Here is a 14,280-nt window from a genome sequence, read left to right as displayed (position 1 = left end):
ACGGTGTGTTCGGCTGGCCCAGGTCCCTCACTTACAGAACCGGGGTGGGCTCCAGGGGTCGGCGGCCTCCTGCCCGTCTGCTCAGGAGATGCCGGCCTCCCAGAGTGCCCGTCCCAGAATGGGTACGGGCCTTCCGCCACCTGACGGCAGTTCTCTGCTCCAGGAGACGGGAGAACTTCGAGACGGCCCTCTCCCTCCCTTGCCCTACGGCGGCCCCTGTCCTTGTCAGGGAGACCAGAGAGGCGTGGCTCTTGCAATGTCCCTCCTGAGTGAGGAGACGGCAGCGTCTTCCAGGAAGGGCATCTCTTGGTGTCTGAGCCCTCAGGAGCCTTGTAGATGGGAGGGCACGGGGGGCGTCCCAGAGGGGGCGTCCCGGGGGGGCATCCCGAGGGAGGGGCCTCGGACCCAGCTCCTGCCCTGCCTTCACTGGCTCAGGACACTGGACGGGTCGTTTAGACACGTTCTCCACGCTGGCCGAAAAACCAGGGCTGCTCTCAGCAGGTCCAGGGGCACGAGAGGGAAGAGGTGAGACCCCCCCACAGGTTGGCTCGGGGTCATCAGGGTCTGAGTCAGACTCCATGGACGGTGGAGGCCCAGCAGCACCAGGGCAAGGGACTCAAGCCCACCTTCCCCTTGGTTCTCTGACCTTTGGACACGTGTGTGTAAGTCTGTGTGTCACGTGCCCATCCGTGTGTACGTGTGGATGCGGGTGTATATTTGCGTATGTATACGAACACACGCATCCGTGTGAGTGTGTGTGCCCTTGTCAGTGTATACGTGTGTGTGAATGTGTGTGTGTGTGTGTGTGTGTGTGCTAGGAGTATGTGCGCACACGAGTGTGTGTCTGTGCATGTGTGTATGCACGCGTGTCTGGTGCACACATATGCGTGTGAATGTGCATACATACGTGTGTGTGTGAGTGTGCATGAGTCCGTGTGCACGTGTGTGCATATGTGAATCTGTGCATGCATATGTATCTGAACGAGCGTACCTGTGCACACGTGTGGGTATGCACATGTGTGTCTCTGGGTACGTGTGTGTGAATGTGCACATGAGCGTGTATCCGTGTGCACACTGTGTGCACGTGCGTATCTGTGGGCACAATGTGAGTGTGCACGTGTGTGCACCTGTGTGTGTGTCTGGCCTTGTTACTGAGCATGGGTGAACCCTGGTAAAGTCGAGCAGTCAGTTCCCCGTGAGTATCTGGATGGTCCTTGTGTCCAGGCGCACGTTTTCATCACAGCCGCTGGGCAGGACACCAGAAGGGAGTTTTCGTCAACTGTCCACACTGGTGACCAGCATCCAGAGCGGGAAACAGAGCAGCACAAACACCTCGGGGGCCCCCTGCTGCCCCAACCACAGCCCCAGGCGGTCCTCCTGGCCTCCAGCGGCAGAGTGCTCAGGTCTGCTTTCGTGGGCTGTGCCTCCGCCGCATCGGACTCTTTCTGCTCGGCGTTGTTGGTGATGCCCAACCCCGTCGTCGTTTGTGTCCGTAGGTGCTCGTTCCTGCAGATGGGTGCTCTTCCCCGTGGGGACCTGTCGGTGCCTGCCTCCCCGTGGACGTTTGCACGAGGCTCCGAGGTGCAGGCCGTAGGCGTCACGCTCGGGAGGGAGGAGCTACACCGCCACGCGGCCTTCCCAGGGCGCCTCGCCAGTTCCCGTCCTCACCGGGATCAGCTCTGGCCGCTCTGTGCCCTTGATGCCTTTCCCATCTGTTCGGTGCCGTGGGCGTGGGGGAGGAGCTCGGGCATCTCTGGGCCGCTTTAATTGGCTTTGCTCAGATGATTAATTTGAGCTCCATTTCACTTTTTGCCGGTCTTTCGGACATGTTCTTTTGTCAAGTGTCTGTTCACGTTTTTTGCCCATTTTGAAAATTGGATTGTCTGCCTCTCCCTTTCTTGTTTGCGGGAGCTCTTTAGGTATCCTGGGTGTGAGCCCCGTGTCAGCTTTTGTGCCAGCCGCCCTCTTACTCTTGGTGACCGGAAGGTCTCGTTTTCTCTGAGGCCCGTGTGCTTGCGTTTTCACGTGAGGTCAGCACCTTCACGACCTTGTTTCAGAAACCTCTGTCTACTCTAAGGCCGTGGCGTTCTCTTCTGTTTTCTTCTGAACCCGCTTTGGTTTGCCTTTTGTGTGTAAATTTGTCGTCGCTCAGGCATCGTCATTTTTGTGTTCTGTGAGGTCATCATCCCGTTGACCCCACGCCACCCTTTCTCCCGGTCTCTGTGCGTCGGTGGCTTGCGGTCGCCGCCGCCGCAGACTGTACCGTGTCGTCGCGTGGCGTCTGCCAGATGGTCTCACGGCCGTGTGGGGCGGCCGCGGGCTGCGTGGCTCGTCTGGGCCCTGGGTGGGTCATTCCATACCGGTGCCGGGCCTCGTTCGCTCTCCATCTCTGCGTAGCTGATCTTGTCTCCCCGTGGCGGGCGGGCCTCTTCCAGGCCAGCAGGGAAGAGACGGGACGTGGAAGACGGCGAGGCCTTCGATGTCCCGGCTGCGGGACCGGAAAGAGGAAGCTTCTTTCCCAGTTCCTGAAGAGAAAACTTCAGGGAAATGATTGGCCTTGCCCAGGTCACGGGGCCACCTCGCACTGGTTTCCGGGGTCAGACCGAGGGGGTTCCACTCCCCAGGGCGGGAGCTACTCCGAGGGGCAGCAGCTGGCGGACAGGCAGGAGCAGCAGAGAGGGCCTCGAGGTGGGCCTGCCGGCCGAGCGAGGGTTCTCCTGTGGGGCGTCCGGGGGCTCCAGGACCCCAGCGGAGCCGGGTGCGGTCGTTGGAAAACCCGTGTCCACACAGAACCCGCACACGAGCACCCGTAGCAGCTCTCTCTGAAGCTGCCGAAACCGGAAGCTCCCGAGGCGTCCCTCGGAAGTGAGTGGACCCGCGAGCTGGCGCGTCCGTACAAGGGGACGTCGCTCAGCGCTGCACGGAAATGGGCTAGCAGGCCGTCCAAAGACGTGGTGCAACCTGCGGTGCGTGTTGCTAAGTGAAGCAGAGCGAAAGAAGCCGGTTTGAAAAGCCTCCGGCCCACGGTGTCCAGAAGAGCCAGGCGGCGAGAGCGGTGGGTGGGCGGTGCACGGGCGCCTTGGGACTCTGATGCCGCACTGCTGGACTCGTGCCTGCATTTGCCAGAGCCCCTTGAACTTACAGCGCACGGTGAACATCGGTGTGTGCGTGACTTTAGAAGCATCCAGGCCAGGGCTCGAGGTGGACTCCGGGACGTGGGAGAACAACCACCCTAGAGCGTGTGGGTGGGGGATGGGCCGGCCTCTTCACCCAGGAATCCTCGAGGCTGCAGACCGGCAGCGCGAGGGCCCGCCGCTTCTGTCCCGCTGCACGCAGGTGCCAGACCCGAACTGGGTGAGGGCCGGGCTGGGCCGTGTCATGGCGGGTCGTGGAGGTGGGGACAGGACGTCCGTGCACACGGGGGCTCAGTTTACTATAGACGCGGGTGGTTGCATCTGGAGACGTTCGTAGACGGGTGTCTCTCCCAGCGAGCGAGGCCAGCGTCCACACTGGTGTGTCGGTGAGGGCTGGGGCCCTTGGGGTGTCGGTGACAGGGGCACGGGGCCCAGCCATGTGGGGACTCCGAGCTCTCCTCACAGATTATCTCTGAGTTTTGTGTTCATTTTTAAACCTGCAGACCTTGAGCCAGCAGGGCGTGTGGGAGCAAGGGCCCCCATCTTTGGGACATTTGTCGGCAGAGCGTTATGAAAGTGTAGCACTTTTGGGATGTCCTCCCCGCTCCCCGGTTTGCTTTTACAACTGCCGTGTGAGAAGCCGGAGGGGACTTTGAGGCCCGGGCACCTGCAGCTTTCCAGAGGGCCGTCTCGCAGGTTTCCCTGGGTTTTCCCCGGTTATAACTTACTGCCACTCCCGGTGCGCGATCAGGGCCCAGAGGCCCGGGGCAGGGCGCGGCAGTCCCTGTCCTCGCACTCACGGGTCCCGGCCGTGCTGACCTGCCCTGTGGTCCCGCAGGGCGGCTACGACCAGAGCAAAACCAAGGTGCTGCACATGAGCATGAACCCGGCCAGCGCGGCGAAGCAGAGGCTCCGCGAGGACCAGGCCCGGCTGCAGGAGGAGTGTGAGCGGCTGCGGGAGCTCGTGCGCGCCCTGGAGCGGGGCGGCCCCGTCCCCGCCGACCTGGAGGCCGCCGCGGGTCTGCCTTCGTCCAAGGAGGTGGCAGGTAGGCACCGCCCCCCGTCCGTGCGCCATCCCGTGGGCGGCGGGCCGCGGGAGGGCCTGGGACCGAGCGTCCTGCGTGCCGCGGGTCGCCCCGGGAGGTGACTCGGGCAGCAGTGGGGAAACGCATGGCTCAACTGTGTGCAGCCTCCCCTCACGCAGACTAATGCCGTGTTCCAGGTTATACGTGTCCCGTTAATCGTGAGTAAATCCACACTCCGACAATGGGGACCGTCTTTCATGGGTCTGAGTACCTTTCACAGAACCCAGAGGCGTCTGCACAGAGGCCGGCGGTGGCCGGGAGCGGGGGGCGCAGGTGCGGGAGGCCGCCTGTCCTAACGCGGCCTCGCTCGTGCTCTGCAGCTCCGCACCTCAGGGTAACGGCCCCCAAGCGCACGGCTCGCCACCACCCGTGCAAGGAAGTGACCGTCCCCTTCCCACCATGTCCCACGCTGGAGCCGCCCCACAAGTGCACAGAAGGGCCCGCCAGCAAAGGCAGGGAGCGTTTGGGAGCCCAGTCTGCCTGGGGCTACCGCGCACAGTCAGGCCCCATGGGTACCCCGGGCTGGGCGAGGGGCCCCCGCCTGGCCCTTCCTGGCACAGCCCTGCCGAGGTCACCGGGCCATCTGCACTGTAGGGCCAGGCGGCAGTTGCCGTGACACCTCCCTCCCGTGTTTCTGAGGTGCCCTTCCTGTGTGCCGCCCCCGCCCCTCCTTTTCACTCGGGTCATCTCCCCGTGGCGGTGGCAGGGCCCTGGCCGCCACCTGGTCTTCCTCGTCTTTCTCAGCTGAGAAAGTTCGTCCTGTGTCGAGCTGTCTGTGTCCTTGACAAATTCAAGAGCCGAAGGTCCAGACTCGGAGCGCGTTCAGGTGACTGTTCCCCTCGTGACGTGATAGGTCATCCGTCTGCCCGGTGAGGTGTGCCGCGCTCCTGACGAACGAGAGTGGCACTCCGCACGGGGACAGTCGCTCGCGCACGGGCCAGGGCGCTGAGACAGGTGCCCGCGGCCTCAGCGGGTGGGAGGCCGTTGGCCAGCCCCTCTGACGGATCGTGGGGGTGACCGGGGAGCCAGGGCCCAGGCCGGACAGGGCAGCGCGGTGGCCCGGGGAGGGCGCGTGGCAAGGAGGTGGCTGGTGCCGGCCGCAGGCACCCGGGTGGAGCCGGCCCATTGCACGTGGCGTCTACTCTGTCCCCTCCCGGACACCCTTCCTGGAGTTGCAGTAGAGAAGGTCTTGGGTTTTGCTTTTTAGTTTGCAAGGAGGACGTAAACCCCAGAGAAATGACCCCACAGCAGACTTTGGAATCTGGGAGGCTGGTGTGTGGGTGGTCGAAGGGTGAGTAGTGGTAGGGCCAGTCTGAGCGGTGCCCCCGGAGCCCCCAAGGCCAGATGTGGTGGCCAGAGGCCCTGGGGGAGGGAGGGCGACTGGCCGAGAGGAGGAGGATGAACGGTGCTCCCCGAAGGGTGTAGTCACGCAGCGTGGCCCCCCAGGCCATCCACCCGGCACCTTCCAGTAGGCACTTGCCCCTCCCCCAGCAAAAACCAGAAGGGAAGACCGAAAACCAGGGTAATTCTCTGAGAGCGCTGAGTCCCACCGAGCAGGCCCCACGCGGGCAGGGCCTCCCTGAGAGCTGGTTAGGAGCCCGGGATCTCGGGCTCTGTGCCAGGCCCGCTGGGTTGGAAACCCTGGGGGAAGTGGTTCACAGAGGGTCCCTGGACGGGAGCCCTGGAGCCAAACAGAGGGGTGCACGTGGGTGCCGGGGCCCCCGCCCCAGCCCACCTCTGTCTCCCGTCACCCCCCGGAACACCCTCTGGGTGGGCTCCTGTCGTGGAGTCCCCTGACGTCGGAGGCCCGACCAGACCTTCCCGGCGGGACCCACGGAGCCCCCTCCTCCTTGTGAAGGAGCCCCAGGGCGGTCGGGCACTGAGGGCGGGGGCAGCACAACCAGGGGAAGAGAAAGCCTCCGGTGATTGTCCAGGACCTCTGCAGACACACAGGGGGATACGGCACTTTAAAAACATTTTGGGGTGCGTGGGTGGCTCTGTCGGTTGAGCGTCCGACTTCGGCTCAGTTCATGATCTCACGGTTCCTGGGTTTGAGCCTCGTGCTGGGCTGTGCTGACAGCTCGGAGCCTGCAGCCTCCTGCGGATTCTGTGTCTCCCTCTCTCTCAAAGATAAATAAACGTTAGAAAACAATACTTAAGCATCTTCAAAGAGGAAGCACGTGAACGTTTGGAAATTAAAAACATCAAAGAGTGAGATGAGGGCCTGAACAAAGGACCTTATAGATTGGGGCGTTTAGGTGAATGGTAGGACGGAAGGACGGACCAAGCAGGGGGAGAGGCTAAGGGAACGAGGGGCCGTGGGCGTCTGCGACGCCTCCCTCAGGGAGTGTTCGTGTCGGTTTCTCGTGGGTGGCGTGCCGAGAGCGCCCCCCACCGCCCCTTTCTCACGAGGCCACAGAGGATGCGCGAGGATGCGCACCCATGAAACGGGGGGGGGGGGGGGGGGAACCAGGAAGCAGCACTAGACACAGGAGGCCCGAGCCCAGCCCGCGAGAGATGGGGGGACCCAGGGCAGCCGCCTCGGGAGCACCCGGCGCAGGTGGAGACTGGTCAGAAAGTGCTGGAACCTCTTCAGACAGACAGGGTTGCAGAATGGGAGGTGTCCAGTGTCTGGAGAGGCAGCGTGGACCAGGCCTTTGCACAGCCGCGTGCCCGCGTCACGGCTCTCGGTTCCCATCTTCCCCGAAGGCTGGCTTCAGGGGCTGCAGCCAGGACAGTGTGGGGTCATGATGCGAGCGAATCGGGGCATGGTGTCCGTGGGAGGACAGGAGGGCAGGAGGCCCAGGCCATCCTGGTGCCTCCATAAATGGACTTGGGACCCAAGTAACCGGCCAGCAGGTGGAGCCGTTGCCCCAAGGGAGGGGGAGATGCCCTTGTCCCGCCCCCGGACTCTAAAACCTGTGCAGGGGGAGGTGGCCTAAAAACAAAGCCTGAGGTTTAAAAGGCTTGTGGAGTCAGGCTCCCAAAGGCCGTGAGCGCCAGCAGCACCGAAGCTCCGGGTGGGGGTTGGATGGCGGGGCGAGCGGAGGCAGCGGGCAGAGACCAGGGCCGCTTTGGGAGGCTCACGGGCCCAGGGGGTGGGCAGCAGCGGGGGGTTGCCCAGAGGTCCCCCGCTGCACCTGGCGGTGGCTGGCTGACCGGGGGGTGTGGGTGAGGAAGCAGTGGGTCGCTGCCCTCCTCGCGGCACGGGGTGACCACGCCGTTGCCAGGGTTGGCAGGGGTCCGGGGCGCGTGGGCGTTGCTGCGACCCTCTCAGGGATGCTCCAGTGGGCGGGCCGCCAGCCGTGACCCGTGGCCTCCTTCCAGGCATTTGTCCACACGGTGAGCCTGGGCAGGGACCCCAGCCCCACAGGCCGCTCCCCTCCCCCGGCAGCAGCCTCGGCCCCAGAGAGCGTGTTAGTAGAGCAATCGGGCGCCTCGTGGATGGTGCTTAAGCACCGGGTAGACCGATGGCCGAGACCCGCCGAGTGGGTGGTGGGCGCATAGCCGGGCGTGGTGATGAGACGCCGCCTCTCTGGCGGCCCCGCTTGTTTATTTTTGCCTGCACGGCTCAGCGTTGTCAGCAAAGTCACGAGGCGGCAAACGTGCCTCCCCCCTCCCCAGGCTCCCCCGGCCTCCAGTGCTGTCGGGCTGTGACCTGTGACCTTCCCGCCAATTGCAGAAGCCTCGACACCTGCAGGTACTCCCGACATCGCCACCCCCCACCCTGGACCTCACAGGCCAGCCTGCCCTGTCACCTCTAAGTGGGCAGCTCTCCCCCTGCCCAGACCTTTAGCTGTGCGCACGGTGTTGCCGGGGTGGCCCGGCGAGAGGGTAGAGTTGCATACGGTGGCCCCTGCCCTCGGCACCCCAGGGTTAGCACGGGCCAGCGGACCCTACAGGAACGCGGCCAGTGGCCTGACAGATGACACGGAGGGCGCTGATGGCCCGGACGGGTTCCCGTCTGCGGTGCCCAGGACGTGGCCTCCGAGCGGGCCTTGCAGAGTGGAGCGCAGCCCTCGGACGGAGCAGGTGCCCCGTGGGCAGGGATGGGCAGGGGTGGTGGCTGGACCAGTGATGGGAAGGCCGCTTTGCCAAGAGGGAGGAGAAGGGCCCATTGGGCTAGCCGGGGACGGCCGCCTTCCCGTGTGGGGAAGGCTGGTGGGAGCTTCTTCTGGATCTTTGACGGAGGAACTGCTGAATGACCCAGAGCAGGGGCACAGCCCCCTGGGTTGGCAGGAACGCGGACACCTGAGTCCTCAGCCGCCCCCCCCCCCCCGTACCCCCTCCCGGCTCTTGACTCCTCACACGGCCCCCTGCTGAGCCCAGCCTGGGCCAGGGAGATTATTAATTGCAGCTTAATTAGGCAGGGCATTAATATTCAAGTAATCTAATCTTGTCAGCAGCACAGTGAAGGTGATCAAGTTTGTCGCCGCCCAGCTGTGTGGGTGCAGCTGATCCCAAGGTGTCCCTTGGTGGTGGGGTGCCGTGGCTCCTCCCTCCTGGCCGTGGGGTGCCGTGGCTCCTCCCTGGAGCCCACCCACTCTGCCCAGAGAGGCGGCCTGGAGGACTGGGGTACTCGCTCGCACCACAGGGGCCCGGGGCACCAAGATCGGTGTTCTTCTTCCCTTGCCGTCCGGCCTGTCTGTGGGCTTGTGAGGCGGCCCCCTCCCCCCACCCCCACCCCCCCCCCCGCTTCAGCCCACGCCGGCTCAGCCACAGTCATGGGCCACGGTCATGGGCCAAGAGCGGCGGAAATCTGAACACCGGCTCCGTGAGACACGGGCTGAGTCATTGCTGCCCCCGCGCCCTCCGATAAGGGAGCCACTCCCGGCTTCCGTCGGCTCGTGGCACGTGAGGGTGCGGTGCCGGCGTGGAAGAGGCACGATGGGCTCCCGAGGGCCCCCGGGGCACATGCTCCATTGGCCGGCAACACTGGCCACCTGCCAGTGAGGAAAGAGCCATGGGAGCCAGGGCCCCGGAGCAGGGACACCGCGGTGGCCGGGCAGCTTCCTCCACCAGGGCGGGGGGCTTCGGTGAGCTCTGTGGGCTGAGTGGGAGGAGAGAAGGACTAGTGCTCCTGGCAGGGGTCACCTGACCTTGCCCTTCCCCGCAGCAGGTGCCCAGCCCTGTGCCAGGCCACAGCAAGTGCTGTGCTTGTGTCCCCCGGGGCGAGCAATGCACCATCCAGGTGGGGAGAGAAGGCCAGCGTGCCCAGACGATCTGGGGAGCAACGTAGGGTCTCTCCGGCCGCCTCCGTCCCCCACCCCAGATGAGCACTGGGAGCTGCGGGAGGGTCTGGGCTTTCCTGACCCACCCTCCCCGCAAAACAGCCTTCACCACCACCACCCCCCCCCCAGGCCTGGCGGCAGGTGGGAAGGGAAGGAAGGCTTGTGTCTTTGAAGCGGCTGCCGGTGCCCGAGTGGGGCACACTTGGGGCGAATCTGAAAAGCACCACAGAGACTTCAAAACAGCTGATGTCGACCCCGAACTTTCAGAACGGGGTCAGAGGCCCCCGGATACGCTGTTAGCAAACCACCAGGCACGGGAAAGGACCACACAGGTGCTTGTGGCAGCGCTGGCCCGTGTCCTCAGGCACGCTCCTAGGAGGGAAAGGGCCGGGCGGCTGGTAAGCGTGTGGTTGGCTTTGTAAACTCTGGGCCCTGACCCAGTGTCTGCGCGTGGCCCGTGGCCCGTGACCGTGCGTCCCCACCGGCAGGCACTGCTGCTGGCGGGGACCGTGTGGCGGAGCCTGTCCCGTCGTGACGGGCGTTTCCCCGCTGTCTGAAGGCGAGCGCCTGTTTCTGCCCGTGCCTGTCTCTGCGCCCTCTGGAGCGCAGCGTCTGGTCCGGTTTTCCCCTTTTTTACCGGGTGGTTTTCTTTGTATTGAGTTCGGGGAGTTTCATTTTCTGGCAGTGGCTTCCTCAGAGCGGATACTTTTCATTTGGACGCGCCCGGACGATGAATTTTCCTTTCACGGGCGTCCCATCCAGGAACTTGACCTCACCCGAGGTCAAGACACTTTTTTCTTCTGTTTCCTACCAAGAGAGATTGAGTTTTATGGGTAAATCTGTGATCCGTTTAGAGTTATGTTTTGCATACGGTGTGAGGTTGAGGTCGAGGGGATCGTGAGGGGAGTTCACGTGAACGGCGAACGTCCGATCGTCCCGGTGTCGGCCTGCGGAAAAGCGCGTCACGCCTCTGTGGAATTGATGACCTTTGCTCCTTCATCACGTGCCCTGGCGAAGTTACGTGGGCCTCCTTCTGTTCCTCTGGCCCACTCGTGTGTCCCTTCGCTGCTCTCCCCCGCCCCCGACCGGCGGCCGTAGCCAGACAGTCCGCACCGGTCCCGCCCGGGCCCCCTCTTCGCACACGTTAAACGGTCCTGGTGACCCTGCTTTTCCGTAGAAATTCGCGACTCAGCTTGTCCATATGGACAGACATCCCTCCAGGACTTTCACAAGAACTCCGTTAAGTCTGCAGGTCAGCTTGGGGAGGGTCCGTGCGTTGAAGAGGTGAGGCTTTCCGGGCTGGAACACGGAGTGTCTGCCCTGGCCCCGGCCGGCCCGGGTTTCTGTCATCAGCGCTTCCCGAGCGTCTGCCCACACCCCCACTCAGTGTGTTGTTAGCAGCTTCCTTTCTTGCAGCGATCCTAAGTGCGTGTGCGTGCGTGTTGACCGTTTCTAGTGGATGTTGCTGTGTGTAGAAACAGGCTCAGTCTTGGCTCCTGGGGCCTCACGGAACTCGCGCACCGATTTGGGGAGTTTCGTTCTTTTGTTTTCGTTCTTTTTTTCTCTGCGGTCATGATATTTGTGGACAGCGACTGCTTTCTCTTTTCCTGTAAAACCCGGGTGCCCGCATTTCACGTTCTTGCCTTACTCCCCGGCCGGCGCGCCGGTGTGGGGCAGAGTAGTGGTGAGCGAGGGCGCGCTGGCCTCGGTCCTCCTCTCCGGGCGTGTTCCATCTGTTCCAGAACCCCGACTGCCCCTCGTGTCCTGGGCGTTCGGTCCCTCCCCACCAGTGGTGCTGTGAGCCGCGGGCCGTGTGTAGATGCCCTTGGCCAGGTTGAGGAGGTCACCTCTACTCTTAAGTGTGCCGTGTTTCTTGTGCCGGATGTGGAACTTCCCAACTCCGTCGATGGATAAGGTCACGTGTTCTTTCTTCCTAAGACTATCAGTGGGGAGATTTCCCTGTGAAATTGTTCAATATTGAACCAGCCTTGTATTCCTGGAATAAATTCCCCTTTGTTGTGGTATATTTTTCCTTCTTTATGTTGCCGGATTCAACTTGCTAATATTTTGTCAACGGTTTTTGTGTCTTTGTTCTTATTAGTCTGGAGTTTTCTTGTCCTTGTCTGACTTGGTTATCAGCATAATGAATGCAACGAGTTGGGAAATGTTCCTGCCTCTTCTGTTTTCTAGAGGAGACGGGGTAAAGTTGGCATTATTTCTTTAACACTTTTGTAGAGAGATATCTGCTGGACACCATCTGGACCTGTAGATCTGGGTCGTGGAAGACTAGATACGGGGGCAGTGGACTGAATGTCTGTGCCCCCTGCCCCCAACACACAGAACGTGTCTTGCGACCCTCGTCTCCTGTGCAAGGGCGTTAGGAGATGGGGCCTTGGAGGTTCTAAGGTCTTGAGGGCGGAGCCCCCGTGGGTGGCACCAGGACACTCCCTTGCTCCTTCCACCACGTGAGAACACAGCAAGAAGACACCATCCGAGCCAATAATTGGAGCCTCGCTGGACCCCAGACCTGCTGGTACCTTCGGGCTCCTTGCCCTCCGGAGCCGTGAGGAACACGAGCTTGTGTCGATAAACCACCCAGTGTGTGACTTTCTGCTGCACGCCCCACGTGGTCTAAGAGCAGAGGAATAATATCAGGTTATCTGTTTCTGCTTGGGTGAGTCGTGGTGGTGCCTGGGGTTTGCTGGGAACTGGTCCTTTATGTCTGAGTCACGAAAGTTATAGCAGGGACTGTTTGTACTGTTGCTTTTCAGTTCTGTAATCTCTGCTGAGTCTACAGCAGTTATCCTCTTTTTCCTTCCTGATTTTGGCAACTTGTGTCTTTGCTTTTTTTGTTTGTCAGCTTTGATGGAGATTTATCCTTGGATCAGTCTTTAAAAGACCGAGCTTTTGCTTTCATTGATTTTTCAGTATTGGTATTCCGTTTTCTATTTTATTGATTTTTTTTTTTTTTTTTTTGCCTTATTTCCATTTGATTTCCTTTCATCTGCTTGCTCTGGCTTTCTCTTACTCTTTGGTTTCTTAAGCTGGAAAGTTAGATTGCTCACTTGAGATCTTTTTTGTTCTCTAATGTTCGTGTATAGTGCTGTAAATTTACATCCGAGTGCTGCTTTAGCTGTATCCACAGATTTTAGCATGTTGTAGCTTCATTTTTGTTCAGTTCAAAATTTTTCAGATTTCCTTTTAGCTGTTTTCTGTGATTCATACATTATGTAGAAGTGTGTTTCTAATTTCAGAATGTCTGGGGATTTTCCAGGTGGTTTTCTGTTATTGGTCTCTTGTTTAATTCATTTACATTTAAGGAACTGCTCTGTATAATATCTTGTGGTTTGTTTTTTTTTCAATTCCGAATTTGTCCGGTGGCCGGTTCCGAGCTATCTGGGTACGTGTTCCGTGTGCACTTTGTGAGAATGTGTATTCGGTCTTTTAATCAATGTGTTTAGGCCATTTATATTTAATGTAAATTTTTAATACGTTTGGTTTTAGGCCTGCTATTATGATTAGTTTTTCTTGCCCTCTATGTATTTTATTCCTGTTTTCCCATTTCTACCTATTTCCATGTTATTTGAACATTTTTTAGTATTCCATTTTGATTTATCTTTGTGTTTTTGTATGTCCATGGATACTTTCGAAAGTGACTAAAATTGTGTTTTTAATGGTCATATGTATTAAAAAAAATTTTTTTTAATGTTTATTTTTGAGAGAGACTGTGAGCAGGGGAGGGACAGAGAGAAAGGGAGACACAGAATCCGAAGCAGGCTTCAGGCTCTGAGCTGTCAGCACAGAGGCCAACACGGGGCTCAAACCCATGAGCTGTGATATCATGACCCGAGCTGAAGGTGGACACTCAACCGACTGAGCCACCCGGGAGCCCCAGACTGTCATATGTGTTTCAAAGAGCTTAAGAGGAGAACAACAGTTCATGATTTTCACCTAGACATTTAGAATTCTGTTGCTTTCTCTCCATTCCTGAAATCCCAGGTTTCCCCTGCTGTCTGTTCCCCAGGCATTTCTTTCAGGGTAAGTCTGCTGTCACGGGTTCCCGGGGCTCCATCCGTGTGGTGACACCTGTCCTGCCCTCATTCCTGAAGGACCTCCCTGCTGATTCTGAGTCAGGGGCTCTATCTGTTAGCACTTTGGAAATCGACATTGCCTCTCTACCTCTGGCCTCTGTGGTTTCTGATGAGTCATCTGCAGTCAGTCGGGTCACCTGCCCTCTGTGTAAGAAACTCAGATCACAGGTAACAGTGGAGGGATGGGACCGCAGCAGTGTCCGGGGGCAGGGGACCTGTACGCTGACGTGGTCTCTGCAGCCAATTTCAGTGGTACAGTACTGTTTCTGAGTAGACCACGACAAGCTAAGTACCTGTCTTGTGAGCATCTGTAAAGTCTTGCTTGATAATTCCAACATCTCCGTGTTTTGGGGTTTGGCACCTGTTGGCTGTGTGTTTCCTAGCAGGTTTGTATTTTCTTGGTTCTTCAAGTGCTGCTTAATTTGGGGTGTTTTCCGGAGGTTTTGAATGCCATTTAAGGAGATTGTAGGCCTTTCCGTAGCCCTACGGAGAATGTCACTCGGTCGGCTGATTTCAGCAGGTGGTCTGCTCAGGTGGGCCAAGGTGGCGGTTCCCGTGCCCTCTGCCTGCTGTGCTAACACACCAGGTCAGTTTCGGGGGCCCGCACACCCTCTGCATGCCCTCCAGAGTCCCCTCTCCTGACGCCCACAGTTTCTGGTCCCCGAGGGCCCTGGCCAGAAACCCGGGGCGGTGCTCGCTCCGCTCCCCTGTGCCCTTCCCAGGACCGCATCTGCAGTTC

The 14,280-nt window shown here is 60.1% G+C and overlaps 1 protein-coding gene across 4 annotated transcripts in view; it reads left to right on the top strand.

Moving 5' to 3' along the window:
• The window catches only part of MAD1L1 (mitotic arrest deficient 1 like 1), a 316,953-nt gene that overhangs the window by 246,346 nt on the left and 56,327 nt on the right, over positions 1-14,280 (top strand). For all 4 annotated transcript variants that reach the window (XM_042971184.1, XM_042971183.1, XM_042971186.1 and 1 more), the window contains one exon: positions 3,973-4,180. In XM_042971184.1, coding sequence (XP_042827118.1) covers positions 3,973-4,180 — 208 coding nt within the window. The remainder of the gene's footprint in view (positions 1-3,972; positions 4,181-14,280) is intronic.

This window comes from Panthera tigris, chromosome E3 (assembly GCF_018350195.1).
Source record: "Panthera tigris isolate Pti1 chromosome E3, P.tigris_Pti1_mat1.1, whole genome shotgun sequence".
NCBI lineage: Eukaryota > Metazoa > Chordata > Mammalia > Carnivora > Felidae > Panthera > Panthera tigris.
This window is presented reverse-complemented; position numbering and strand designations above follow the sequence as displayed.